The sequence below is a fragment of the Oncorhynchus keta genome, chromosome 33 (assembly GCF_023373465.1).
Source record: "Oncorhynchus keta strain PuntledgeMale-10-30-2019 chromosome 33, Oket_V2, whole genome shotgun sequence".
NCBI lineage: Eukaryota > Metazoa > Chordata > Actinopteri > Salmoniformes > Salmonidae > Oncorhynchus > Oncorhynchus keta.
In genome coordinates this window covers 15,812,344-15,836,759 of record NC_068453.1, presented here as the reverse complement: position 1 = coordinate 15,836,759, position 24,416 = coordinate 15,812,344, and the positions used below count along the sequence as shown (strand labels likewise).

Here is a 24,416-nt window from a genome sequence, read left to right as displayed (position 1 = left end):
TCACTGCCAAAGGTGCTTCAACAAGCACTGAGTAAAGGGTCTGAATACTTATGTGAATGTGATATTTCAGGGGTGTTTAAAAAAAAACATTTGTAAAAAATAAAACCGTTTTTGCTTTGACATTATGTGGTATGGTGTGTAGATTGATGAGGGAAATAACGATTGAATGCATTGTTCCATTCATGTCTCTGACTGCAGCTCCTCTTTTCTCCAACAGAGATGATCACATACACACATGCACGTACAGTCACGCATTCATGCATATACTGTACACACCCATGCATGCACACGTGCATGAACAAACAGACTCGCATACACAGGGAGAACGCCGGTCTGCACCACCACATACAGAACATACAAAGACAGAAACTTGGCCCAATAGCCTACAGCCAAACCCAGGACTCATTCTTTATGTATAACCTTACAAAAGCGAGAGTAGATAGCCTATGCAGGTATCTGTCACGTATAGAAACTTTCTGAGTCTATCAAACATTAGTTTAGCCTGAGCTGGGTATGCAAAAGCCAATGCAAATTCAATGCAAATTCACTTTCCTGACATTTGCTTGTATGTCTGCATGAGGTTATGTGACTGGGTTGAGACAGAAGTGTACATGAGAGTAGTCACATACACTCTGGCCGCTGTAGACCAAAACCCCAGCCAACCCAGCACAGGCCAACCACACCAGGCTGTGAATCAGACAGCGCCTGCCAGGGTTGGCAAGTAGCAAAAGTGTACGTTTGGCTGGAGTTGAATCACCGCAGCATGCATGCCACAGTTACCCCACGCTCCCTGCACAAACCCCATCTGAATGAATGATACAACGACAACACAGCAACAACTACCAAGAGTAAAATCTTTAACTCTGCCCAGACAACATAGTCTGACTATTTGCAAGACCTTGCAATCATGAGTGATTGAGTTACATGTAACTGCAGCTATGTGACCACTGTAAATAGTACTGTATTGCCATCAGAGCTAGAGTGCTGCTGGCCTGCCCTTGGTTTACACATCAACCCTCTGGCCTCTGCCATATCAACAGCACATGACATGGCTCTGATGGCCCAGCTGTTTTATGGACACTACTGAATCTCACCAGGTCAAAGGCTACTGGACCACCACATAGAAATAGGTTGTGTCCCAAATGGCACTCTATTCCCTACATAGTACACTTATTTTGATCCCTGTGGGCCTTGGTCAAAAGTAACAGGCTATAGGGAATAGGATGCCATTTGGTATGCTGCCTTATATTAGATGGAGAACGTTGCTTGTCCCAGATATGAAGAGGGAGACTGCTATCACTTTCTCTTTCTCTCCAATAGGGCGATACATGGTAGAGCTGGGTATGGGTTGAGAGCCAGTGGTTTATAGACTGCTGTAGTGCTGTGGGCCAGAGGACAGAATGCTAGGCTAATCCCGTTCAGCACAGTACAACACAGGGATTCCCTGAATGTAGGACACAGACAGACATTCTGTACTGCCATGCAGCTCTGTGTGTCTAGACAATAGAGAAATGGACAGAGGGACGGAGGACAGCGAAGGCTTGGACCCTGCTATTCTAGGAGGATTAGTGACGGATAAATAATGCCCCTGTTATTACACACAAGCACCTTCATGCCGGAGCACTGTTTCAGAGCCTTTGTTGTATCATTGGCTTCTCCTTTGATGTCCACCTGACTGAAATCTGCCAGCCAAATGAGAAGAGTAGGGGAGAGAGGCGACAGGAATAGACGTAAATAACAAGTTCGGACAGAGCTGGACCTACCTCAGTTCAACACAAATTTAATTAATTGTATTGTGTCCAATTACATTACACCAGTGTTTCTTAATCTTGGCTCGGGGGACCCAAAGGTGCGTTTTTGTTTTTGCCTTAGCACCAAACACCTGATTCGAATCATCAAAGCTTGATGATGAGTTTATGATTTGAATCAGCTGTGTAGTGCTAGGGCAAAAACAAAAATGGACCCTTTGGGTCCCCAGGACCAGGACTAAGAAACGCTGTGAAACACGCATCACTGTTCTTGTGTGTGTGTTCTACTGACCTGTAAAACAGCTACTCCAACATGTTTTACACCATGGACTGTTTGGGAGTGTATTTTTAACAGAGAATGTTTTCATTCATTCTCAGCACCAGACACATAGAGCACATAAAGTAACTTCCAACACTTGAGTAAATGAGCAATACGAAGTATATTGAAAGCAGGTGCTTCGACACAGGTGTGGTTCCTGAGATAGTTAAGCAATTAACATCCCATCGTGCTTAGAGTGATGTATACAAATGCCAAGTTGCCCATTATTTTGGCTACCGTGGCTAGAATAAGAGATCTCAGTCAACAGATCTCAACCCAATTGAACACTTAAGGCGGGAGATTCTAGAGCGGCACCATGAGACAGCGTTTTCCACCAACATCAACAAAAGACCAAATTATGGAATTTCTCATGGAAGAATGGGGTTGCATCCCTCTAATAAAGTTTCCAGAAACTTCTAGAATCTATGCCAAGGTTCATTAAAGCTGTTCTGGCTCATGGTGGCCCAACACCCTCTTAAGACACTTTATGTTGGTGTTTCCTTTATTTTGGCAGTTACCTGTAGGTCAGTTTAGGTGTTGACAGCTAGTGTTGTGCTGGCTCTGGTTTTGTGGTGACACTATTTAAACAGATGTGTTCAAATGTGGCATGGTACAACAACAAATTCCAGCTTCCAGTTTTTAAAAAAAGTCTCTGGTCTCCCTCTGCAAATTGAAACACATTGATATGATAGGGTGTTTGCCTATCAAGTCGTTTTTCTACAGGCCTCAGCACTCTCAATACACTTCCATATTGTCCTATAGTACCTTTAAGAATCGCAAGTGTTTTGGTGACAATTTAGCTGCTTTAAAAGGTTCTAGCATACTTCTCCAAAGGGAAACACATTGTTAGGGTGTTTGCCTTTCAGATAGTGTGCCCCAAAAAACATAAATAATGAAGATGTGACATCCACAAGATGGCTTGTTTTCCCGCAGATTTATTGGCCCAGCAAATGCAGAATATACACATGTTGTCCTCTCAGACGCTTTGCTTGGCATAAACAAGTCATACACAGTACTCAGGCAAGACCCGGTGCCATCCGCTCCAAACGATTATCTAAATCTACATAGAAATAAATAGTTTGAGAAAAAAAAATGTCTTACAAAAAAAAACTAAATTCAAGTATCAGAAGCAAACAAATGAACAAAAGTAGTACTGCCAATATGATATGCAGAACATATTTGGCTGGCTAGCAAAAAGAACTTTAAAGCCATTTTTCTCAGTTTCATTGTTGGCGTAGTTACTGTGTTTCACCTTTGTGAGGCAGAACAGTACACTCCTTACAATGAACTATTAATCCTTCAAACAGTGAGCAGTACAAACATCTACAAAATACCTTCCCACTCAATTCTAGACTTGAACATTCCAAAACACTGAGCGTTCCTTCAAGTCTGATATATTTACATGTCTATTTACAGAACGCATTTTCATAACAAAGATATAAGTGCTCACACATGTTAACAGCTGTCTTACAAAGAAAAGTGAATCACGTTATACTGCATGTACTCTGAAGGTAGCATATGTCTGAATTTCTATGGCCAGCTATATGGGTGCAGAAGCCGCATTGGGCTTGCAGGACAAACACTAGGCACTCTAGGTCCGAATCTCCTTTCGGAGAGAAACACAGAAAGAGACAATTGTGTCTATGGACACAGTCATACACACAACTCAACAGGGATGTCAACGTTGCTGTGCAGGATCAAAAGGATCATTCATTTCATAGCACACGAGTACACCGGTCATTCAATTTAACATCCTTTAAGTAACAGTATGATAATGAAATCTTAAATCATAACAAAAAAAGTGAATAAGTGCTCAATGTCAACAAGTCAGAGTCATTAACACAATTTGGATAATCATTATTTCAGAGGCATCCCTATAGGAAAATGTTTACGTCGTAAACTAAACGTTTCCATCAGTTTTTAAAAGAGTGATATAACCATTCATCACTCAGATCTCAGGAGGGTGTCAAGAAAGGGAGACTTAAATATTTGGCCTGGTTCCAGCTCTCTGAAGGATGCCTTGCCGACTGTCAAGTAGTCACTCAAACCAGATATAATAGCTCCTTAGAATCAGAGCTATTACCCTAATTAAACCACAGATCCAGGGTGAGCTGTCACTACAGATTCACTTCTGAGAAAACAGAGTGGTTGATTCATGCTAGTTTGTCCCTATCTTCTGTACAAACCTTGTGAGAACCAACCACAGCTTAGGTGAGTCAGTGTTCCTCAAGACATTCACTGAACATATTGTACAGTAGCATACATTATGTTTAACTGGTAAATAAATATGCTATTGGCTATGCGGAGTCATGGCCGGGTCCATTCGGGTCTATCAGCGGTTGTTACATAGACCCAAGAACCGATTACAATCAAACAGGACCCGGCCCATACCCGATGGAAAACTTAGAATTTTGGACCCGGGCCTGCTCGAGTCTCCGGTATTTTGGGTTTGGGTGGACCCGAGAAGACCTCTAATGTACAGTGTTCTCACTATCTCTTTCCCAGAGGAAAAGTGTTTGAACTACAAGCACTGGCAGATAACACACAGACCAGACACTCACTAACACGTCTGCATGAGAAAAGAGAACAGTAGTGCCCTGTGATCTCCAGAAAGAGGCAGATGGGGGGGGGGAAACACAACAATAGCCATTTTGGTGACATTGTTGAATTTTCTTCGCCGGCATCACTTCCTGGAGTCTTGGATCAGGTGACGAGGCGGTGCGATCTCATTAGCAGAGCTGCAGGATCTCATGGCGATTGTTGGACTTTCTCTTCATGTTCTGAGGGAAACAAAAGCATCAAATTGTTAAGAAGACATGGGGAAACCATTACAAACAAACAAACAAACTAAGAGTCATCTGTGAAACAAGACACATAAAACATAAAGAGGGAAAGATCCTGTCCTATAGGCTAAGTGACTCCAGCCTTAACATGAGATGACGTAACATGACAGAGGCTTTGGTTTTGCTCATCCATGTCGTCTGAAGCCTCGATGAGCTACTCATTCATATTCCATGGTAAATGTAAACCATGTGTGGGCTCAAAAACGATTATCCAATCTCCCTATCCCACGTCTAAGGTACACCTCAACAACTAACTATAGAGCTACAATGGGTGTGTAAGAGTGTGTGTCTTTACTTGTCTATGGGTGTTACTGTACACTGAGTGGACAAAACATTAAGAACACCTGCTCTTTCCATGACATAGCTTTCACCTGGTCAGTCTATAATCACTTATTGATGTCACGTGTTAAATCCACTACAGTCAGTGTAGATGAAGGGGAGGAGACAGGTTAGGTGCGGCAGGTAGCCTACTGGTTAGAGCGTTGGGCCAGTAATCGAAAGCTTGATGGATCGAATCCCTGAGCTGACAAGGTAAAAATCTGTCGTTCTGCACCTAAACAAGGCAGTTAAACCACTGTTCCTATACCGTCATTGTCAATAACAATTTGTTCTTAATTGACATGTCTAGTTAAATAAAAGGCTTAAAAAAAATTAAGAAGGGTTTTTAAGCCTTGTGACATGGATTGTGTACGTGAGCCATTTAGAGGGTGAATTGGCAAGACAAAAGAAAGTGCCTTTGAATGGTTTATGGTAGTATGTGCCAGGCGCACCGGTTTGTATCAAGAACTGCAACGCTGCTGGGATTTTCCTGCTGAACAGTTTCCCTTGTGTATCAAAAATGGTCCTCCACCCAAAGGACATCCAGTCAACTTGACAACTGTGGGAAGCATTGGAGTCAACATGGGCCAGCATCCCTGTGGAACGCTTTCGACACCTTGTAGAGTCCATGACCCAACGGATTGAGGCTGTTATGAGGGCAAAAGGGGTTGCAACTCAATATTAGGAAGGTGTTCTTACGGTTTTGTACACTCAGTGTACAAGTGCCCCTTCTGATTGTGACTTAAGTCGACTGGATCTTTCCAAACCCTGAATAATTATCACCTGTCAACATGTACCTGCAGAGTCTGAGACACAACACTACTACATAATAATAAGCTGGGAGCTAAATCTAGCTGCTTTCTCACTTTACCTTTGAAACACTAAAAGAGAGACCAGTTTCAGACAGTGAAGGATTGTGCAGATGGGCGGAGGTCTTTAAACAGATCAGAAAATACATTGAAAATATAGACGTTCTAAAGACGCAAGTCACAGAACAGTGTGTGGGGGTTGGCGTCGTAACATGCAGATAGCAATGCTTGTACAATACTCTGACATCAGCTGGAAGGAATGCGAGGCTGAAATGGTACACAAGGTCATCGTGAGCGGGAAGGGGGGGAAAGGGAGGGAGGCACTTGGCACATGTATTCCTCAGGGAGTAACGGGATGGTTTTCAAAACCACATTGTAGTGTGTCTGTGAGAAACCAGCCTGGGAAAACTACTGGGATCTTACACAGTACATTCAATGGAACACTGACCGAGGATGATTTATTTCATGGGGGAGAGGATTGGAAAGAGAAAGAAAGAAACAAAGAAAGGCAGAGAGAGGAGAGAGAGACAGGTACTTCCAGGCAGACTTTGCCCAGCCAGTGCTGCACAGTGAAGAGGAGAAGGAAGAAATTATGAAAAGAAAGAAAGAGTGAAGAGACATAAACAGCGTAGAATGGAAAATTGCTCAGAGCAGAAGAGAAAGGGATAAAAGATGTCCTTCAGTAGGTTTGAGGAGTCAAAGATGTGTGTATGTGTGAGAGGGTGAGAGAGAGAGAGACACTCACCTGTCCGGCCAAGGTGAGGTGGGAAGGAGTACAGAGGGACATGGGCGAGGGGGGCATCTCCTGGAGGGGTTCGTCCAGGCCGTCGATGCGGGGTTTCTTGATGTTGGGCTCGGGGCTGGTCAGGGGGGTCACACTGTTCCTCCTGATCAAAGTCCCAGGATACTTCTTCATCTCCTCTGGTCTCTCTCTATGGGTGTTCACCGCTTCCACGTTGAGCGAAATGGACTCTACCTTGCAGCCTGCACACAGAGTAAAAACACACACACCACAGTCAGAACAGATATTTAGACCGCACCTTATTTCTCCTGCCCTGGACAAGCTAGAGAACATAGAATTGACCCTAATGCCTGATTCACACCATAGAGCCAATCTGAACCGTACTGTCCTGTCTCTGCTTTTTCTGGTCATATTGTCTTGGCTCGGTAAAGTGAAAGGTGTACAAGTTCTCACCGTAGGCAATGGGGGTGAGCTTCAGCACCGTGTGGAGGGGACACTTCAGGTAGGGCATCTCTTCTGCACTCTTATCCAGGAAGTAAGCCAGGAGACAGCGCATCACAGCCTGGTGACAGATAACCAGAACGTTCTCCTGTCTCTCCAGCTCCATGATCACTGGCTCCACCCGCTGGACCAGGTCCTGATAGGACTGGAGGGAGGGGACAGAGAGAAAGAAGAGAGAAGGGTTAACTTTACATTTTCACAGACACATCGATTCGCAGCATTTTAAACACTAGAACTATGTCCATGTGTAACTGTACAGTAGTTGGCAGTAGCAGGTTGATTCTAGTAGTATATTGTACTGTACTAACCTCTCCTGTGGGGTAGCGGTAGTAATACTTGTCCTGGTCTCTCAGAGCAAACTCCTCAGGGTACTTCTCCTTCACCTCATCGTACGTCATCTCCTCACACACCCCCTGTGCACACAACACACACCTCACATTAGAGCTGTTTAAATGAAGCACCACACACACAGTCCAGTGAGTAGTCTATTCTAGTGTGTGTGACTCACAGCGTCTATCTCGTTGAGGGCCTTCCACTGTTCGTAGGGCACTCCCAGGCTCTCAGCAGTCTGGATGCTGCAACACATCTGATTGGTCCACACCTTCAGATCCGTCAAGTTCTGCTCGTTAACGAACATCAACAACGCCCCAGAAAACTACACAAAGAGAAAGGAGGAGAGAGTAAGAGACCAGCGTGTGTGTGTGTGTGTGTGTGTGTGTGTGTGTGTGTGTGTGTGTGTGTGTTTATGTGTCAAACTAGTATGCGTGTGTGTGTACACGTGTGTATATGAGTGTGTTTCTACTCTTGTACCTTTCTCCCCCTTGGCGACAGCCCTGAGTCTCCCCCCAGGCGTCCCTGCAGGTTGTGCATGCTCTCTCCATGGCGACACAGGTAGATGACTCTGGGCTGGACATGGATGTTCATCAGGTAGTAGACGATCTTACTCTGGACGTGGTCCTGGATCCGGTTCACCAGGAACCTTCTGCCTACATCTATCACCTTGATGAAGGACAGGCTCCTACGTAGGGGGTTAGAACAAGTTTAGTCTAGGGCCTGAATTCACGAAACATCTCAGAGTTCCATATAATCTTATTTATTATTATCTAAAAGGCCAAACTGATTCTAAATCAGGTTTAAGCCACTCTCAGATCACACAGTAAACCGTAGCTAGGGTCAACAGGTATGAACAGTGAATAAGCTATATGAGGTTTAGGGGCTACCTGTCATACTGGTCTGGGTCCAGGGGTTCGTAGTGAACCCTGTAACACTCTATCCTCTTATGGAAATCTTCCATTGCGTCTGTCTTGTTGCAGTCCTGGTAGTCTGGGCAGGACACTTTCACTTCCTGTCATGGGACGAAGTAAAAGGTCAGGTGACAGCGTAAGACACTCACTAAGAATTACATTATAGCTCAGTAGCTAACGTCAGGCTGCAACATTAGAGGAACCTTGCAGGAACATGAGCCAACCAATAACATGTTTCTCAGATGTTCGGCTCAGATTTCTGACTCACCATGATATTTGTGGCGATGACGCTGGGATCATCACACACCGACTCGATGAAGAAGATCTGCACACACACATTTAGAGTCCTTTTATCATCTTTACATTGAACGACATGGTGAGTCATTTGATCGCGTCTCTGTTTGAGATCGCATCAAGCCTCTCGTAACCATAGAAACACCACTGACCTTGAAGCTGTTCTCACTGCCGAAGTCCAGGATCATGTCTCGTCTGTCACGAGTGGTGTTGGTGGCATCGAAGACTGCAACCTGGCCTCCCTCCTCTGTCAGGTAAGACTTAACGTCCCTCAGAGCTGCTAAGGCACATTGTCTACGCAAGAAAATAAATCATCTCTGTTAGCCTTGTTTCAAGTACACTCTGATGATCAATGACGTCACATGATGCTCAGAATTTGTCATGGTGAAACACAGAGTAGGATGGGGAGAAGGGGTGGACTCACTGTCTGATCTTCAAGGCACTCTCGTTGTCAGCCTTGAAGAAGTCAAACGAGCTGTAGTTCTTGACTGCTTCTCTGCGATACTCTCCCACGTTGAAGACTGGAGGCAAAGAACAAACTAACAATGGTAAATAGAATGTTCTGGAGGGAGGCAGTGAGCCCAAGCCCAATTTGTGGTAAATCTGCAAACTAAAACAGAGGAAAAGGAACTAGATGAAATGGCAGGAAATTCCAATTCAAGAACAATAATTCAACCTCCACCCTTGTAACCCCAACTTTCCTCTTAGTGAGTAAATACAACAAATAAACGTTAGTAAACATTACTATGACTAATAATAAACGTTACTAATCTGTTAGCTACACCTGTTGATGTGTCTCGTCATGTGCTGACTGTGTGTGCTGAGTGTGTGTGCTGTGTACCTTTGGTGGGCATGCCGATCCAATTGAGGTATCGGGTGAGTTTCCTGGACATATAGGTCTTCCCCCTGGCTGGCAGACCCACCATCACAATCACTGTGGGGGGGTTGGCCAGATGGGGGGCCCCTGTCACTAGAGACAGAGAGAGACATAAATATTAAAATATAGTTCAATAGCCATAAACACAATCAACCTGATTAATTGTGTACTCTTAATTTACACACAATAATGACACTGCATATTATCCACACAAACCATTTGCCAATACCTGTCTACAGTGTAAACACTACTGCATCTTCATTCAGTGACGAATGCCTCTCATTCACATGCTCCTACCAGCTCTAATCCACTTTCCAGGACACAGTACCTCCTCGATGGGAAAAACAGCTATAAAGCTTTTAGGCCATCACGCCCTCCCTCTCTCTCTATCTACCCCTTCCTCTCTCTCCTTCCCTCACCTATTCACAGCATCCCACTTGATCTATCACCCTTCCTCCCTCAGTGTCAGAGAGCTGTACATCCTCTTATAGACTTGGGGAGACTGTCTGGGTTACTGATCCAGGCAGCAGTGATGGTCATGGTCGTGGATAGACGCTAATACTAATTCCCTCCCACCTGTCTGCTGCCCCCAGCTAGACCCTTCCCCAGTTCCCCAGAGGTCACGATGGTGCGTCTACCTGCAGAGACACTGCTGAAGCTGTCTCTTCCCCCTCCTGACTGATAAACCTCCTACTAGATGATTCCAATGTCAGGACCACTGTGCATGAGTGAATGCAATTCAGTCTTTAAGGCATGAAAAGGTTTATGGAGAAAATGCAGGGAAGTGAGACATAGCTTAGACTGGGGAAGAGGTGCCTGTGTTATTTGTTTCTTAGATTTTTCACTGCACTGTTGAGGTAGCTTGCTAGTAAGCATTTGATTGCACCATTTTGTATCCTGTGTACATGACGAATACACTTAGATTTTAGATGGCATTCGCTAAATATTTTGTTATTGTGGTTTAATGCAATGCCTATGATGGTGTGTATGTTTGTTTACAGGCTAGGACTTTCTGGGTGTTAGTTTTCATTGCCTGAATGTCCATGTGATACAGACATCACCAGCTATTGGTGCTTTCAAGACAATTGGGAACTTGGGGGGGAAACTAGGTCAAATCATAATGATTTAAATCAGTCAAATCAGTGATTTACAGGTCGGAAAGTTGGAATTCTAGAAAGATGCCCGAGTTTCCGATTTGTATTCCGAGTTGGATGACCGTACAAAACAATGTTCCAAGTCTGAGCTCCTTTTTTTTTTCGAAGTCATAGATTTCCGAGTTGCGAGTTCACCGTTGTTATGAACGCGACATAAGGCATAAACTCATTCCCCTCTGTATGACACGCAGCAGGACAAACACACTGACGTCAGTGAATTAAGCAGTGGCTATTCAGGCCGTTGATATTGATCAGTCGGCTCTTTACAAACGGTCGTCGCTAGTTACCACAACCACAAAGTCATAAACCCCGCCTATTTCTGCCATTTTTCAGCCATTATCCAGCTCGCCCCATGCAGACACGCACGAGTATCCAGCTCGCCCCATGCTGACACGCGCGATAGTTCATCCAATCGGAGCCCGATGCGTCTCTGCATGTGAAATCCCCCCGTCTCTCCCACCCACACAACGGTTCCTGGCTGTAACGAGCAGAGCGGGAAGCCCTCGGGACCACAGCAATGAAGTCATACAGGTCGCCTATTTCTACAATTTCTCTTCCTAAAATGTGATTTTGAACATAACCCTTACGATAACCACACGGCTCACTGTATGCTTAGCATTAACCTTAAATTAAGACCAAAACGTATTCTGAAAAAATATATACTTTGTGGCTGTGGTAACTAGTGGAAACTATGGACTGGATGGGGGCTATTGAGTGGTTGCTATGGTGAGCACTATCAACCATTACTCTCTGTAGCTACTTGTGAATTCCGACCTGGCTGCGTGCCAATGGCCAGTTTTGATAGTCTAGGCTAATAGGGCATATGATATCTAGGAACTTTTAGCATAATTATAGTAATTACAAACAAGTGTACTTTTTTTCGTCGGTTGGTTCATTTGAAAACTAAGCTGCTTTGAAATTATTCTGTTGAATGGTTTCAAAGTAGGCTACCTAGACCCATAACAGCCCATTGAAAATAAAGCCATGCGAGTAATGCTTCAAAACATGCAATCACATTTCCCCCCTGTATTATTATTATAGGCTCAATGAGATTATAATTTGTCTGATTGTGAATAAATCAATAGCATAATTATCAAAGATAATGCCAAGTAATACCTTTATCCTATGGACTTTTTTTCTAAATGAAACCTTGAATGAATCAGGTGGACGCTGATGCCAGCCGCGGGTTAGGCTACTACTTACATCGCCGGGGGACTGCCGGTTTGTCATCCTTTGAAGGAATCCAGATCTTTTGTATCCTGTTCTGAGTAAGCATTCCTTGAGGGTAGTGAAATAAAATAAGAAAGAAGCCTAGGTTTCCCACTAATATCAGTCCCCCCAAAATACCACCGTTACACGCTTTCAGCCCAGCACAGATCAAATAAAAACAGTAGAATACAATTCAAAATGATTTGGATCAGCTGTCGGTTTTCTCTACCAGACAAGTAGTCTGAAACAGAATATATTGGCGAGCTAAGCAGTCGTTAAGAGCTGCTGTGTTCTATTCTAATATCGTTCAGCCTGTGCGGGTGCATTCATCTACCCGGCTGTGTCCCAGTTCTTTTATTTAAACTGTCCGAGCAGGAAACAACGTGACATTTGATGACTCCACCGGGGCGCGCGCTCTCAGGGAGTGACGCTGCGCTACCTTGTGGCTGATGACCGTAAATCCACTATCATGGCAAATGGGAGTATCCCGGCGGTGCACGTGCAGAATTGCACCTCAGTAAACCTTCAGACAGAGAGGTACAAATATGACTCAAGGAGAGTTTATTTGTATTTTTATTGCATTTGCACTGTCTCCAAATATTATGTAGTGTCATGCCAATGTTCTATTCAGAGACTTTCTGGTGCAGATTAATATTTATTTTATGCAAATCATTAAAACAATTTGGCAACAACTATATCACCCTATGTTTTCAAGTGAAATGTTTTTCATTCCAGCAACATAGGATATGGTGCAGGAAAATACAAAGTAGAGAAGTGCTGGGTTTCAAAATAATGGGCTCCACTCTCAGGCTCTTTAATCTCTCTTGGACAGAGTTTGCATAAAACGTGAAGTGACAAACTTTCGCAAACAATTGTAGTTTTGGGTAACAGAGATGATAGGCTACGTGACTGCCTTAGTGGCACGTAGACTTGCCCTGAGCATGGCTATAGCCTGCAGTCACATAGGACCATTTGAGTTTATATCATTAAGAAACTTAAGATACCAGTGAAAGGATGTGTTCAGTGAATAGAGAGAGAATAATGGTATTGAGCCATTTGGATCTAATTATTTCTAAATTCTTCTGGCTCCACGTGCAAGGTGTATATTTCAGATTGGGGAAGATACAAATAGATGCAGTCTTTTTGTGTGGGCCCGTCAACCTCTCCACACACACAACTCTTCATAGCCTAGCCTACTTCTTCACCCATCTGTTTCTCTCCTGGTCCAGGCCAGGTCAGAGCCTGACCCCAATCACCCACACTAGGGATTCTAGGGAATACCTACCCTTGACAAGACTGTGACCCAGTCTGGGTGCCAGGGGAGAGACACACACACTGTGTCCCCCCTTTCCCTAATAAACATACTCTCCACTCTCTCAGACCCAGTTCAACTCCACCAGTGGTATTTAGGTTAGGCAAAGAGCACTGTCACTCCTCCACCCAGACACTATCCCACTCCCCCTGCATGAGCCAAGCATGCACTCCTTCTACCCTATGCATGCCTGACCTGCAAACCTTCCCTCATAACCTACCCCCCCACACACACACTTAATCTCAGTTTTGCTTTACCCAAACCTATTTGTATTTCTACCACAGGAGGTTGGTGGCACCTTAATTGGGGAGAACGGGTTCGTGGTAATGGCTGGAGCAGAATGATATTTAATACATGTTTTCCATGTGTTTGATGCTATTGCAGTTGTTTCCAGCCATTATCATGAGCCGTCCTCCTCTCAGCAGCCTCCACTGGTTTCTATGCATCTAACCTTTATTTCTTGAGGTTAATCATAAAATCCGAGTAGAGAAAGTCCATGTCAATTTAATTCCCTTTCTATGAATTAGCTAATTTCTGTGTACTACCCGATCAGAATAAATTTGTTCTGATTTAATCCTCCACATACATCAGTCATTATGACAGTCCTCTAACTCCCCTATGAACCCTGTCTGTTTTACATAAGATCCGAATGAGGCTGGAAGGGGAGGGCTGTGTTCCTTTCATAACTGCCCCAGTACCCCCTCACCGTGCCGGGCTATGTAAAGATGGAAAGCTGGGGGTCTGGTCCTCTGGGAGCCTCTTATGTCAGACAGATTAGAAGGAAACTGGACCTCCTAGACTACGCTCTGCCCTAGAAGAGTGAGAGATTAAAACCAAAGATTTTAAACAAAAGGAACATTTATTTTCCGGTTTCACTTGTACATGTTCATATCAGGACACAGAGACCAAGACAGTAGTTCATTACCTCACATACAGGATTTTTCTGCTGGCAAAACAAACTACAGGTGAAACACTTCAGTAAATACAGACACATTGTGCTGCTGTTGAGTATAATGGTTTAGCTACTTAGAGACAGAAAGAGCAACTGGTGATTATCAATGTGTGTGTGTGTCAGAGCATTTCTTCTGTTCCTGTGTGTATGAATGAGGCGGGTCTTAACGATTCAGGTGGGATGGACCGTGTGTGTGTCTCACATCTGCTCTCCCAGGTCCAACACTCTGAACTTATCCTGGTTATAGAAACATGCTTTTACCACCCGACCACCAAAGAACCTCCCGTTCAGATCCACCACAGCTAGAGGAGAGAAGACAGGAAACAAACATTATTACTGTGCAAACATTTATCAACATTACAGACTTGACTTTGTCAGCTTAGGCCAGACAGGTCTGCAATATCACTGCTGATGTATCATTGAGTGAAGACTAGTGAGGAATTGGGTCGTTTTGTTCGTTTGGACCGTGAACAAACACGGTCATCCTAACACGGTCTATGGGAGGGTGCTCCTCTTTGATAGTCTACAGTGTTTTCATCATTAACCCGTAATTCATTCTTATCAAAGCTTGAAAAACCAAAACGTTGTGGCTATCAGAGGCTTGGGTATTTCTTGGTCTTCAAACACAGCCGGGACATCACCCAAGTTCCCTTCTCCTTCCCAAGAATGTCACAGATAAACAACAACAAACAGTCCTGGAGGCAGAGTTCAAACACACATCCAGTCTACAATAGTGAGATGGACACTGTGAGAGTTCCTTATCAACATTAGGCACATGACCTCATGAGGGCATGTGTGTTTGAGCAGTGATGACAAGTACCTACTCATCCTAACGCCAATGCCGGGACATTCCCAGTAAAACTGGCACTTGTGTGGACAAATATGGATACATGTGCAGAGCTGTGGTGTATTGGGAAGACTCCCTGGCATAAATCACACGCGTCTCCTCACCGGATGGATGCCGGGGTTCAAGCCGAGGGCCCACCTTTCCCACGGTTTCTCTAAGACTTGCCTGTCTCCCCCTTTGAATTCCTTACCGTCTAAAGTCAAAACACCTGGAAAAAATAGCAACAATGTGTGTGTCCAGTCTGCTATTAGTAGCACTCACTAGTCTCTATAGAAATTAACAGGGTGTGTGTGTCCAGTCTGGTATTAGTAGCACTCACTAGTCTCTATAGAAATTAACAGGGTGTGTGTGTCCAGTCTGCTATTAGTAGCACTCACTAGTCTCTATAGAAATTAACAGGGTGTGTGTGTCCAGTCTGGTATTAGTAGCACTCACTAGTCTCTATAGAAATTAACAGGGTGTGTGTGTCCAGTCTGCTATTAGTAGCACTCACTAGTCTCTATAGAAATTAACAGGGTGTGTGTGTCCAGTCTGGTATTAGTAGCACTCACTAGTCTCTATAGAAATTAACAGGGTGTGTGTGTCCAGTCTGGTATTAGTAGCACTCACTAGTCTCTATAGAAATTAACAGGGTGTGTGTGTCCAGTCTGGTATTAGTAGCACTCACTAGTCTCTATAGAAATTAACAGGGTGTGTGTGTCCAGTCTGCTATTAGTAGCACTCACTAGTCTCTATAGAAATTAACAGGGTGTGTGTGTCCAGTCTGGTATTAGTAGCTCTCACTAGTCTCTATAGAAATTAACAGGGTGCGTGTGTCCAGCCCAGTCTAGTGTGCATATATTATGCAGGCAGTGTTTCTGTTCCCTTAGAGGATGTGATGTAACGGCATGCGTGGAGGGACAGAGGGTTGCTGGGACAGCTGTGATGTAACACCTGGGGGGGGGACAGTCTCACTTGCTTTCTGATCTGGGACAACCCATTTAAAACTGGCCCCAGCATTAGCCTTATTACAGACATAACAGTTATACCCTCACACATAACAGTTAGACACACAACCCTAACCATTAGACGCGCGCACACATTATACAGTTAAGACGCTCGCACCTAACAGTTAGACGCTCGCACATAAGTTATATAGACACACAATATAGTTACAGACAAACGAGCACACACACATCTTACAGAAACCTCAAGGACAGACACACACAAAATAACCATACAAACACATTAGGTTGTACTGACCTTTGATGGCTGACTCGACTCTCTCAAACTCCAGAAATATCCTCACTGCTTCATCGTCTGTCACCTGAGCAATCTGAGGAGAACATATAGTTTAATACACATGCTAAACAGAGTGGTTCGAGCCCTGAATGCTGATTGGCTGACAGTCGTGGTAAACCACGTGTATAACAAAACAGATTTTTACTGCTCTAATTACGTTGGTAACCAGTTTATAACAGCAATAAGGCACCTCGGGGGTTTGTGATATATATGGCCAATATACCACGGCTAAGGGCTGTGTCTAAGCTCTCCGCGATGCGTTGTGCATAGGAACAGCCCATAGTCGTGGTATATTGACCATATACCACACCTCTTCGGGCCTTACTGCTTAATTAGTCAACACAATATGACTCAGCACTTAACTATACACACACAGACAGACTTATTCCTCTCACCTCAAAGATGACACACTTGATGACCTTGCCGTATTTCTCACACTCTTCTTTGGTCTCCCCTTCCAAATCTTCATCCACCTCTCCTCTGCCCACCATGTTCTAAAACACACACACTTTATTGGACCTATGCACATAAACAAACAAGAATTGACAATAAATACTCAGGCACAGACAAAGAAACACATAGCACCCACCCGTAGCAGCACGACTTTGGTGGGGCATTTGAGGATCTCTGTGAGGGGGTTGGCCTCTGACTTCTTGGAGGGGTCCACTGATGGGAGAAAGAGAGCAGAATATTTCAACAATAAGTAAAACAACTGAATATATTGGTAAACAGGAAGAGACTCAGACTGTAGATTGGACCAGAATGTGGACCACAACTGATGTTTTAAAGCTAGTTAAATCAAATCAGATGAGGGTTACAGGTACTAACCTTAACTCAATTAACACATCATATTTTCATAATTTTCTAGGTTATCAACCATCATAATGTAGGCCCAAAATAAATGTGGTTACTAGTTCCATAATGAAACTTGACCCACATTGAGATGAGCAAACTGTATAACAAAAAAATGGAGAATTTGCCTGTCAAAATGAGTAGGTTTGAGATGCGAATAGATGGAGACATGGGACAACAAGACACACGGGGCGAAACCGGATGTGATGCGTCAAGGTAAGGAGGAAGTGATGTGACAGTGCCAAACCTATTGAAGCCGAGCCCCAGCCTAAAGGCTCAGCTGCTGCCGTCTGGCTACTGGATCCTGGTGCTTTAGAGAGGGACACAAACACACACACACAAAACGAAAAACAAAAGAACACCAATACACACAACTAAGATCACAAATGTTGAAGATTAAAATCATCAATGAATGAAAAATACCAATTAAAAACTGAATCTTGACTGAGGATGATCACACAGCTACAAATAATGTTACAATAGACAGTCTTGGAACTAGAAACCAAGACCATTCATTCTGGGCCTATGTAATAAATGATACAAAAATACAAATAAACATCTGGACAGGCTAATGTAACAAGAGGAGACAATGAAAACAAGCTTGTATCTATCTTATCTCGTAGAAAGAGATCATGAGTATTGGTGTTAGAGAAAAAGGGGGGGGGCGCTGGTGTAAAAAGGAAAGAGGGAGGGAGTAGACTGTGTGCATATATAATAAGAAAGAGAAGTGAAATCTGAGAGAAAGACAGGAGAGCTGAGACAGGAATGAGTGAGAGCGAGCGAGACAGGGCAGTGAGACGGCAGAAAGTGAGATGTGAAGCATGGCGTTACTCTTCTCAGTGGCGTCTCCTATGATGATCTTGCCACCCCTCTTGCTGGTCTTCTCTACAGACAGGGCCGTGCTGAGACCCTGCTCGTGTTTGCCCAGCCCCTGGCCCTCCCGGAAGCCATACTTCTGCATGATCTTATGGGCCACGGTCCCTCTGGGGAGACAGGGACAACATCAGACAACACCACTGGACAGAACATTGAGCTGCTGTACTATACAGGTTGATGACATTAGAGGGCCAGTGTTCAGGTGTGTTGTGTTTTGAGTAGGGCACCTGAGACTACATACAACTAACAGGACATTCTATCCCAGTAGGGGGTATCAGACTCACCCCATGTTGGCCAGGAATGAGTTGGTGGGACCGCCAGGTGGTGAGCGGGGACGTTCGGAGTCCTCGTACATGGGGGGAGGGATGGCTGCTTTAGAACCACGGGAGGGTCGCATCTCATCCTCATAGGAGTATGACGAGCCTGGAGGAGCAAGACAGTCAGTTAGCACACTCACCTCATCCTGATCAAGCATGTTGAATGTCATCCTAATGTTAAATAACACTGCCATCTACTGGACAAACTCCCCCACATCCCAAACAGGCAGACACAAATCCCTCTGTGAGCCATTACTCACTGTCTCTACTATCCACGAGTGAGGAGGGTGGGGCGATGGCTGCTCCACCCATACCTAAGAGAGACACATGGGTAAGAATCAAGCACCACATACAGTCAGACACATTATCCTGAAGTAATCACAACATGGATCACCACAGATAACACTGCTACTCCTACTGCTCTCTCTTCGTCCGCCCACGTGTTCTCGCACACCCCGAGAGCTTCTGGTCAGCAGGGTGGTGGCACCGGGATCCTCATCTCTCCCAAGTGGTCATTCTCTCTTTCTCCCCTTACCCATCTGTCTATCGCCTCCTTTGAATTCCATGCTGTCACAGTTACCAGCCCTTTCAAGCTTAACATCCTTATCATTTATCGCCCTCCAGGTCCCCTCGGAGAGTTCATCAATGAGCTTGATGCCTTGATAAACTCCTTTCCTGAGGACGGCTCACCTCTCACAGTTCTGGGCGACTTTAACCTCCCCACGTCTACCTTTGACTCATTCCTCTCTGCCTCCTTCTTTCCACTCCTCTCCTCTTTTGACCTCACCCTCTCACCTTCCCCCCCTACTCACAAGGCAGGCAATACGCTCGACCTCATCTTTACTAGATGCTGTTCTTCCACTAACCTCATTGCAACTCCCCTCCAAGTCTCTGACCACTACCTTGTATCCTTTTCCCTCTCGCTCTCATCCAACACTATCCACACTGCCCCTACTCGGATGGTATCGCGCCGTCCCAACCTTCGCTCTCTCTCCCCCGCTACTCTCTCCTCTTCCATCCTATCATCTCTTCCCTCTGCTCAAACCTTCTCCAACCTATCTCCTGATTCTGCCTCCTCAACCCTCCTCTCCTCCCTTTCTGCATCCTTTGACTCTCTATGTCCCCTATCCTCCAGGCCGGCTCGGTCCTCCCCTCCCGCTCCGTGGCTCGACGACTCATTGCGAGCTCACAGAACAGGGCTCCGGGCAGCCGAGCGGAAATGGAGGAAAACTCGCCTCCCTGCAGACCTGGCATCCTTTCACTCCCTCCTCTCTACATTTTCCTCCTCTGTCTCTGCTGCTAAAGCCACTTTCTATCACTCTAAATTCCAAGCATCTGCCTCTAAACCTAGGAAGCTCTTTGCCACCTTCTCCTCCCTCCTGAATCCTCCCCCCCCCCTCCTCCCTCTCTGCAGATGACTTCGTCAACCATTTTGAAAAGAAGGTCGACGACATCCGATCCTCGTTTGCTAAGTCAAACGACACCGCTGGTTCTGCTCACACTGCCCTACCCTGTGCTCTGACCTCTTTCCTCTCTCTCCAGATGAAATCTCGCGTCTTGTGACGGCCGGCCGCCCAACAACCTGCCCGCTTGACCCTATCCCCTCCTCTCTTCTCCAGACCATTTCCGGAGACCTTCTCCCTTACCTCACCTCGCTCATCAACTCATCCCTGACCGCTGGCTACGTCCCTTCCGTCTTCAAGAGAGCGAGAGTTGCACCCCTTCTGAAAAAACCTACACTCGATCCCTCCGATGTCAACAACTACAGACCAGTATCCCTTCTTTCTTTTATCTCCAAAACTCTTGAACGTGCCGTCCTTGGCCAGCTCTCCCGCTATCTCTCTCAGAATGACCTTCTTGATCCAAATCAGTCAGGTTTCAAGACTAGTCATTCAACTGAGACTGCTCTTCTCTGTATCACGGAGGTGCTCCGCACTGCTAAAGCTAACTCTCTCTCCTCTGCTCTCATCCTTCTAGACCTATCGGCTGCCTTCGATACTGTGAACCATCAGATCCTCCTCTCCACCCTCTCCGAGTTGGGCATCTCCGGCGCGGCCCACGCTTGATTGCGTCCTACCTGACAGGTCGCTCCTACTAGGTGGCGTGGCGAGAATCTGTCTCCTCACCACGCGCTCTCACCACTGGTGTTCCCCAGGGCTCTGTTCTAGGCCCTCTCCTATTCTCGCTATACACCAAGTCACTTGGCTCTGTCATAACCTCACATGGTCTCTCCTATCATTGCTATGCAGACGACACACAATTAATCTTCTCCTTTCCCCTTCTGATGACCAGGTGGCGAATCGCATCTCTGCATGTCTCGCAGACATATCAGTGTGGATGACGGATCACCACCTCAAGCTGAACCTCGGCAAGACGGAGCTGCTCTTCCTCCCGGGAAGGACTGCCCGTTCCATGATCTCGCCATCACGGTTGACAACTCCATTGTGTCCTCCTCCCAGAGCGCTAAGAACCTTGGCGTGATCCTGGACAACACCCTGTCGTTCTCAACTAACATCAAGGCGGTGGCCCGTTCCTGTAGGTTCATGCTCTACAACATCCGCAGAGTACGACCCTGCCTCACACAGGAAGCGGCGCAGGTCCTAATCCAGGCACTTGTCATCTCCCGTCTGGATTACTGCAACTCGCTGTTGGCTGGGCTCCCTGCCTGTGCCATTAAACCCCTACAACTCATCCAGAACGCCGCAGCCCGTCTGGTGTTCAACCTTCCCGAGTTCTCTCACGTCACCCCGCTCCTCCGCTCTCTCCACTGGCTTCCAGTTGAAGCTCGCATCCGCTACAAGACCATGGTGCTTGCCTACGGAGCTGTGAGGGGAACGGCACCTCAGTACCTCCAGGCTCTGATCAGGCCCTACACCCAAACAAGGGCACTGCGTTCATCCACCTCTGGCCTGCTCGCCTCCCTACCACTGAGGAAGTACAGTTCCCGCTCAGCCCAGTCAAAACTGTTCGCTGCTCTGGCCGCCCAATGGTGGAACAAACTCCCTCACGACGCCAGGACAGCGGAGTCAATCACCACCTTCCGGAGACACCTGAAACCCCACCTCTTTAAGGAATACCTAGGATAGGATAAAGTAATCCTTCTCACCCCCCCTTAAAAGATTTAGATGCACTATTGTAAAGTGGCTGTTCCACTGGATGTCATAAGGTGAATGCACCAATTTGTAAGTCGCTCTGGATAAGAGCGTCTGCTAAATGACTTAAATGTAAATGACAATGTAAACATTATCCTAACATTAAGAACAAGTCCATCTGCCTAAATGTCTCATATGCTTTGAAGGCTCAGTGAAACCATAGGTCGTCTACTCACTCCTTTTCCTCTTCTCCTTCTCATAGTCCTCCTCCTCCTCATCAGACTCTCCCTCTGCCGTGGGGAAGCGGGAGAATCCACTCGGAGCGCTGCTGCCCTCGTGTCTGTCCTTCCTCTTCCTGGACAGGAAGCACACATGAGGTCAGAATGAAGGACAGAACATGGACTGAAATGATGTGGTCATAGTCAGGTCCATATTCCTACAGTGTGAAAACGTCTAAACAATACATCATCCTTAGATTCCTGAAGGATATAACATTGTAACTTATGTCAACAATAACAACAGAATCCTGTTGAATGTTCTAGAAGTGTAGCTTTGGTGCTGTTCGGTAAGAGGTCGTACTTCTCTCTGTCCTCTATCTCCTTCAGTCGTTCCTGCTCTCTCTGCCTCTGCCTCTCCTCGCGGTGTCTCTTCACCACCTTCTCGTAGTCGTTGGGGAACATGGGGTCATACTCATCAGCCAGGGGGATTAGCGCGTCCCCCGAGGGGAACCCGCTGGGTGCTGTGTCCTGACACACACATCACATAAGTCACACATAATTAACACACATTTCACACCCTGACAAATACTGACAAATACTTGTGTCACAGAAACACACACAGCCCTAACCTTGAGTCCTGCTGCAATGTGTGGGGGTGTGTCTATTATCTGTCTGTCATCAGCCGAACCTCCTCTCTTTAAGTCAATAACTGGTGCCAGGACAGTACCCTGCTTCATCCGCTGACTCTGTGGGGAACACACACACATCATCCATATCTCTATATGAGGGGAAAAGGTTCATAGGTATGGCTAGGGATGCTTTGGTAAACATAGCTTTGAGTCTTCCTGAATCCAGCTTTCATCAACCTGCAGTGCCATTGGAACCCACCTTAGCCTGAGTCAGAGCTGCCTTCTTTACTTTCAGCTGTGATTGCAGTAGCTTAAAATTCTTGGACCAGCCCTCGGTCTTGGTGTCACTGGTCGCACTCCCGACACCCATGTCGTCGTAAAGCGACATCGTTCTCAGAGTTTAAGTAACTTTTTCGGAGCAGGTTAGGAGAACGTACGCAGTAAATTATAATAATTTACTTAGTATGTTAGGAGAATTGACGTAGCAGGTTCGGACACTGGGCTTAAAGTTAGGAACGGGGTTCGGGTTAGCGAAAAGGCTCTCCTAACCTGCTACGAAAATAACTTTGTATCGAAGTTGCGTGAAAAGTGTGTGTCCCCTAAAGATACTCCTGGCAGTGGCAGGGTAAATAGACCTGTAAATAAAAGCAGCGTCAAGACAAAATATATAACTGACATAGTGGTGGGTATAATTTGTGGAACGTTCCAACAGGAATCTGTTCCAAAAACTTCGTAAATAACAACATTGCCAACAAACAACGCATACACCGTTGTATAGCGGCCGAATAAGATACCGGATAGAGGGGGTTATTTCATTACGTTTTCGCTCACCACGTTGATTCCGAAAAATGTATCTGGTAGCCTATAGACAAACATTAAGAATAAGCTACGTGGTGAGTTGATGACTATTCAGCAGCTAGTTAGCTAGGTGAATTGACCATGCTACTTTGTATGCGTTGTTTGTTGGCAATCTTGTACTTTACGATTTTTTTGGGACTCCTGTTGGAACGTTCCACAAATTATACCCACCCCCCAAAGACAGTCCAGTAGATTTATATAAAAAATAAACTAATTACATTGCATTTGTGAGAACGTAGCCAGCTAGCTAACGCGTTAATTTTAGCCAACTAACGTTAAAAAACAATTGTATCGGTCTTTTGTCGCGGAGGCACACTAACAATACTTCCCACAGATATAACCCCTTTCCAACTAAGAATCAAATACTAACCTTATAAAATATAACTAGTACACAAATAAATCGTTGTAATGCGCGAATACGTGCCTTTTTATTAGCACATATCGCTACACAGCTTGCTACACGGACTTTCAAATCGATACAATAAACGTCATCAAAAATGGTCAACTTCTTCTTTAAAATTATATTGGCGGATCGCAACCAACTGCAAGATGCATACACTGCCACCTACTATACTGGAGTGTAGGAGTACTATACTACTTTTCATCTATATCTCTTTTCTCGCCCTGTGTTTCTGCCTACTGTTCTGGAGTGTGAATTACTTACACGTTGTGACACAAAATGGGAAAGGATAGGATAAAGGCAAGAAAATTGCCCTACCGACTATCCCTACAGCCATTAAAACCTCACCACTATTCGGCCCTATCTGATCCAACATCATGCAGGCCCGGAAGCCTGGAAGGACGGGACACTATTGTTCAACACACCTTGCACATTAATGAGCACAGGATTTCTGAACAGGCCTCGAAACCATGCCAGGACCATCAGAAGCACCAGTCCTGACAGTAGGTCCACTTACTACGGGTATATACATGTAAGCTCCATCAGTCCGCACTGTTGTTCTACCAATCTGTTTTAAGGCCTCTACATATCATAACTGATCCTATATTTCTGAGAATCTCTCTGAACCTGGCATCCACCAAATGCTGCACTGTGTTCTCCCCCACAATTACAGCACTTAACCTTTCACATTCACCAAGGGTGGCAGGTAGTCTAGTGGTAAGTG

General features: G+C 45.4%; 2 protein-coding genes across 3 annotated transcripts; both read right to left on the bottom strand.

The window, feature by feature from the left end:
* Positions 1–2,982: 2,982 nt before the first annotated feature.
* LOC118366286 (6-phosphofructo-2-kinase/fructose-2,6-bisphosphatase 3-like) lies at positions 2,983–12,432 on the bottom strand. Its single transcript, XM_035748838.2, has 12 exons — positions 12,053–12,432; positions 9,660–9,788; positions 9,243–9,339; positions 8,971–9,112; positions 8,793–8,849; positions 8,501–8,625; positions 8,091–8,298; positions 7,789–7,935; positions 7,589–7,693; positions 7,233–7,425; positions 6,783–7,021; positions 2,983–4,847 (listed from the first exon to the last, which is right to left on the bottom strand). Exons 1-12 carry the CDS (start codon positions 12,123–12,125, stop codon positions 4,797–4,799), a joined length of 1,566 nt encoding a protein of 521 aa, XP_035604731.1. The 5' UTR covers positions 12,126–12,432; the 3' UTR covers positions 2,983–4,796.
* Positions 12,433–14,210: 1,778 nt separating this feature from the next.
* LOC118365959 (splicing factor 45-like) lies at positions 14,211–23,829 on the bottom strand. 2 transcript variants are annotated; one of them, XM_052492100.1, is made up of 13 exons: positions 23,663–23,828; positions 22,694–23,069; positions 22,435–22,551; positions 22,167–22,333; positions 21,824–21,942; positions 18,756–18,809; positions 18,463–18,601; positions 18,134–18,285; positions 17,550–17,612; positions 17,040–17,116; positions 16,846–16,944; positions 16,412–16,484; positions 14,211–14,624 (listed from the first exon to the last, which is right to left on the bottom strand). In XM_052492100.1, exons 2-13 carry the CDS (start codon positions 22,820–22,822, stop codon positions 14,521–14,523), a joined length of 1,293 nt encoding a protein of 430 aa, XP_052348060.1. In that variant the 5' UTR covers positions 22,823–23,069; positions 23,663–23,828; the 3' UTR covers positions 14,211–14,520. The 2 variants fall into 2 exon arrangements, 1 of the variants encoding a protein (XP_052348060.1); XR_008089063.1 differs by lacking the exons at positions 14,211–14,624; positions 16,412–16,484 and having other exon boundaries at positions 16,873–16,944; positions 17,431–17,612; positions 23,663–23,829.
* Positions 23,830–24,416: the final 587 nt, after the last annotated feature.

What these genes read in the sequence shown, in the direction of transcription:
- LOC118365959 (XM_052492100.1), bottom strand. Translation starts at nt 22,822, where the DNA reads ATGTCGCTTTACGACGACATGGGTGTCGGGAGTGCGACCAGTGACACC. An exon ending in AGGAGACGCCACTGAGAAGA is followed by an intron (nt 17,613 to 18,133) that starts GTAACGCCATGC and finishes CCCTCTCTAAAG; the next exon opens with CACCAGGATCCAGTAGCCAG. An exon ending in CTGGGGCTCGGCTTCAATAG is followed by an intron (nt 17,117 to 17,549) that starts GTTTGGCACTGT and finishes TTCTCCCATCAG; the next exon opens with TGGACCCCTCCAAGAAGTCA.
- LOC118366286 (XM_035748838.2), bottom strand. Translation starts at nt 12,125, where the DNA reads ATGCTTACTCAGAACAGGATACAAAAGATCTGGATTCCTTCAAAGGAT. An exon ending in ACCGGCAGTCCCCCGGCGAT is followed by an intron (nt 9,789 to 12,052) that starts GTAAGTAGTAGC and finishes CTCTGTCTCTAG; the next exon opens with TGACAGGGGCCCCCCATCTG. An exon ending in GCTCACCCCCATTGCCTACG is followed by an intron (nt 7,022 to 7,232) that starts GTGAGAACTTGT and finishes CTCTGTGTGCAG; the next exon opens with GCTGCAAGGTAGAGTCCATT.